At 46.9% G+C, this 732-nt stretch overlaps 1 protein-coding gene across 1 annotated transcript in view; it reads left to right on the top strand.

The window, feature by feature from the left end:
• LOC107574290 (F-actin-uncapping protein LRRC16A) overlaps positions 1-732 on the top strand; it is a 35,696-nt gene that overhangs the window by 34,008 nt on the left and 956 nt on the right. The window contains exon 37 of the mRNA XM_016260736.1: positions 422-577. Coding sequence (XP_016116222.1) covers positions 422-577 — 156 coding nt within the window. The remainder of the gene's footprint in view (positions 1-421; positions 578-732) is intronic.

Genomic DNA, 732 nt, shown 5'->3' with positions numbered 1-732 from the left:
TGTGTGTGTGTGTGTGTGTGTGTGTGTGTGTGTGAGAGTGAGTGTGTGTGTGTGTGTGTGTGTGTGTGTGTGTGTGTGAGAGAATCTGTACCTGTTTTTCTATTCTGGTGGGGACTTAAACCTGAATACACACAGACTCATGGGGACCCATGTCACGGTGGGTAAACAAGCTGATAAATCATACAGAATGAAGTTTTTTGAAAATCTAAAAATGCAGAAAGTCTCCTGTGAGGGGTAGGTTTAGGGGTAGGGTTGGTGTAAGGCGATAGAATATACGGTCTGTACAGTATAAAAACCATTACGCCTATGGAGAGTCCCCACTTTTCACAAATGTAAACCTGTGTGTGTGTATGTGTGTGTGTGTGACAGTGTGTGTGTGTCTAACTCCAGCTGTGTTATGATTGTACAATCTGTGATTGAGCAGGACGAGATCATGGACACACAACACCAGCGGCACAGAAAGACACTCGAGACGAACCTGCAGCCAACAAACACACACCTCAACACACTCCAGAACACACACCCACATCAGACTCCTGCCATCCGTCTGTCCCACCCAGCTCCTCTGACTGCATCAGTGAGTGAAACACACACACACACACACACACTCACTCTCACACACACACACACATACACACACACACACACACTCTCACACTCTTACACACACACACACACACACACTCACACACACACACTCACACTCACACACACACACACACACACACACAC

This window comes from Sinocyclocheilus grahami, unplaced genomic scaffold, assembly GCF_001515645.1.
Source record: "Sinocyclocheilus grahami isolate Dianchi unplaced genomic scaffold, SAMN03320097.WGS_v1.1 scaffold2173.1, whole genome shotgun sequence".
In the NCBI taxonomy this organism is placed as follows: domain Eukaryota; kingdom Metazoa; phylum Chordata; class Actinopteri; order Cypriniformes; family Cyprinidae; genus Sinocyclocheilus; species Sinocyclocheilus grahami.
This window is presented reverse-complemented; position numbering and strand designations above follow the sequence as displayed.